Source organism: Borostomias antarcticus (assembly GCF_949987555.1).
Source record: "Borostomias antarcticus genome assembly, contig: scaffold_1196, whole genome shotgun sequence".
In the NCBI taxonomy this organism is placed as follows: Eukaryota; Metazoa; Chordata; class Actinopteri; order Stomiiformes; family Stomiidae; genus Borostomias; species Borostomias antarcticus.
Genome location: NW_028176632.1, coordinates 5958 through 9081, shown reverse-complemented (window position 1 = coordinate 9081; position 3124 = coordinate 5958). Strand labels below are relative to the sequence as shown.

The following is a 3124-nucleotide window of genomic DNA, read 5'->3' as shown; positions in this document are numbered from 1 at the left end:
TAGGTCTAGGACCTTCTTCTCTGAGTCTAGGTCTAGGACCTTCTTCTCTGAGTCTAGGTCTAGAAGGTCTAGGACCTTCTTCTCTGAGTCTAGGTCTAGGACCTTCTTCTCTGAGTCCAGGTCTAGGACCTTCTTCTCTGAGTCTAGGTCTAGAAGGTCTAGGACCTTCTTCTCTGAGTCCAGGTCTAGGACCTTCTTCTCTGAGTCTAGGTCTAGGACCTACTTCTCTGAGTCTAGGTCTAGAAGGTCTAGGACCTTCTTCTCTGAGTCTAGGTCTAGGACCTTCTTCTCTGAGTCCAGGTCTAGGACCTTCTTCTCTGAGTCTAGGTCTAGGACCTTCTTCTCTGAGTCTAGGTCTAGGACCTTCTTCTCTGAGTCTAGGTCTAGGACCTTCTTCTCTGAGTCTAGGTCTAGGACCTTCTTCTCTGAGTCTAGGTCTAGGACCTTCTTCTCTGAGTCCAGGTCTAGGACCTTCTTCTCTGAGTCTAGGTCTAGGACCTACTTCTCTGAGTCTAGGTCTAGAAGGTCTAGGACCTTCTTCTCTGAGTCTAGGTCTAGAAGGTCTAGGACCTTCTTCTCTGAGTCTGGGTCTAGGACCTTCTTCTCTGAGTCTAGGTCTAGGACCTTCTTCTCTGAGTCTAGGTCTAGAAGGTCTAGGACCTTCTTCTCTGAGTCTAGGTCTAGAAGGTCTAGGACCTTCTCCTCTGAGTCTAGGTCTAGGACCTTCTTCTCTGAGTCTAGGTCTAGGACCTTCTTCTCTGAGTCTAGGTCTAGGACCTTCTTCTCTGAGTCCAGGTCTAGGACCTTCTTCTCTGAGTCTAGGTCTAGGACCTTCTTCTCTGAGTCTAGGTCTAGGACCTACTTCTCTGAGTCTAGGTCTAGAAGGTCTAGGACCTTCTTCTCTGAGTCTAGGTCTAGAAGGTCTAGGACCTTCGTCTGCTTTAGAGGACATGGCAGCGCTTCAGCTGTCCGTAACGACGACGAAAACCCTCATGACATTCCCTCTCTCCTCCTCTTTCTCTCTCTCCGTCTCTCCGTCTCTCTCCCCTTCTCGCAGGACCTGATTGTGGACCAGACCATAGAGAAGGTGTCCTTCTGTGCGCCCGACCGGAACTATGACAAAGCCTTCTCCTACATCTGCCGTGACGGAACCACGCGTCGTTGGATATGCCACTGCTTCATGGCCCTCAAGGATTCAGTGAGCACGGACACACACACACACACACACACACACACGCACGCTCACATGAACACATGCGCACACACGCACACACACGCATAATATACACATCAGTTCAGTTCTGTTTATTGTTAGAATCCCAGAGGGCAACTGATTTGCAAGCAGGTTAAAATAACAACATACAAAAAGTGAAGTAGACGATAATAAAATCACACACAGATATACATTACAATAAATGACCAGTCCACAGCAGAATGCAATGTACAAAAATGTCAAGATGCACACACACACACACACACACACACGCATGCACACACATACTGTACACACCCACACAGACACACACACGCACACACACATGCATGCACACACATACTGTACACACCCACACATATACACGTAGATTGCTACAGTAATCCCTGTGCCATGGCAGCATACTGTAGCAGCAGAGCCGTCAACAGGGATTAAGACTAGGATTATGGCCTGGAGCCGGGGTCATCTACTCCCAATCTGAACTGCTGCCTGGGCTGCAATCCACCCGGGGCACCTTCCACAATCCAGGCCCAGCAAATACGTATATATCACACATGCCTTCAGTATAGTGGGCGGCTGTAGCTCAGTTGGTAGAGCGGGTCGTTCAGTGATCGAAGGGTCAGCGGTTCGAATCCCAGCTCCGACTGTCCACATGTCGAAGTGTCCTTGAGCAAGACACCTAACCCCAAATTGCTCCCAATGAGCAGGTTAGCACCTTGCATGGCAGCTACCGTGAATGTGTGTGTGAATGGGTGAATGAGAGGCCATTGTAAAGCGATTTGAGTGCCACTAAGGTGGAAAAGCGCTATATAAGTGCAGTCCATTTACCATTTATAGTACATACACCGGGTAGAATAGACATTTAGACCCCACTGGAACAGCCCACGATTGATTACTGTATCTGATTGTATTGTATCTTGTTGTTGCTGTTGCGGTTGTCGTCCACCAGGGGGACTGAGCCAGGCAGTGGGTTAGGGTTTGGGAGCTGATCAGTCATTGATCAGCCCAGTATTGATAATGACTGTTGCGGTTGTCGTCCACCAGGGGGAGAGACTGAGCCACGCGGTGGGCTGCGCGTTCGCCGCCTGCCTGGAGAGGAAGCAGCGCCGGGAAAAGGAGTGCGGCGTCACCGCCTCCTTCGACGCCAGCCGCACCTCCTTTGTGCGCGAGGGCTCCTTCCGCATCAACTCCTCCTGCATCCAGCCGGGCGCCGATCGCGATGACATCATGAAGCAGCTGCAGGAGAAGAAGAAAGGTAGGAGTCTCCCAGAATGCCCTGGGGCTGAGAGAGACAGGAAGTCATTGTGTCGTGTCATTATGTGCTGTGAAAACACTTCTGAGTTGTTTTGTAGAGGTGGTTCTTAATCTCGAACTCGCCCCCTGTCCCGCCCCCCCCAGACCCTCCCTGTGTCATCCCCGCCCTCCCCCCTGGCACCGCCTCCCCGCCTGAGGGAGCCGACTCCCCGGTGGAGCGGGCGGAGCCTGGCGGGCCCCACGCCATCCCTCGCCGCCACGCCCCTATCGAGCAGCTGGTCCGGCAGGGGTCGTTCCGGGGGTTCCCGGCCCTCAGCGGGAAGAACTCGCCGTTCAAACGCCAGCTGTCGCTCCGCCTCAACGACCTGCCCTCCACCCTGCAGCGCAAGACCGACTTCCAGACTAAGAACCCCGGTGAGTTAAGTTGGTAAAACCGAGTTACTTAACCAGGCAAGTCAGTTAAGAACAGATTCTTATTCACAATGGGCCTCATTCACCAATATCTTCTTAAGCTCTGTTCTTAAATTTCTTCCTAAGAACGTTTCTAAGGAAAGCTCCCGTCTGATTCACGACGTGTTCGTAAACCGCTGGAAGAGTTCGCACCTGCCTTCTCTTAATGGCGAATCTCATGGTTTCTCAAGTTCAAAGGTCGTGGCC

The 3124-nt window shown here is 51.8% G+C and overlaps 1 protein-coding gene across 1 annotated transcript; it reads left to right on the top strand.

The window, feature by feature from the left end:
* Positions 1–950: 950 nt before the first annotated feature.
* LOC311328241 (protein numb homolog) lies at positions 951–2881 on the top strand (the record flags this gene model as incomplete). The annotated part of the gene is made up of 4 exons (XM_084462238.1): positions 951–971; positions 1058–1198; positions 2258–2468; positions 2612–2881. Coding segments are annotated over 4 exons (643 nt in total), but the record flags the coding sequence as incomplete, so codon positions are not given.
* Positions 2882–3124: the final 243 nt, after the last annotated feature.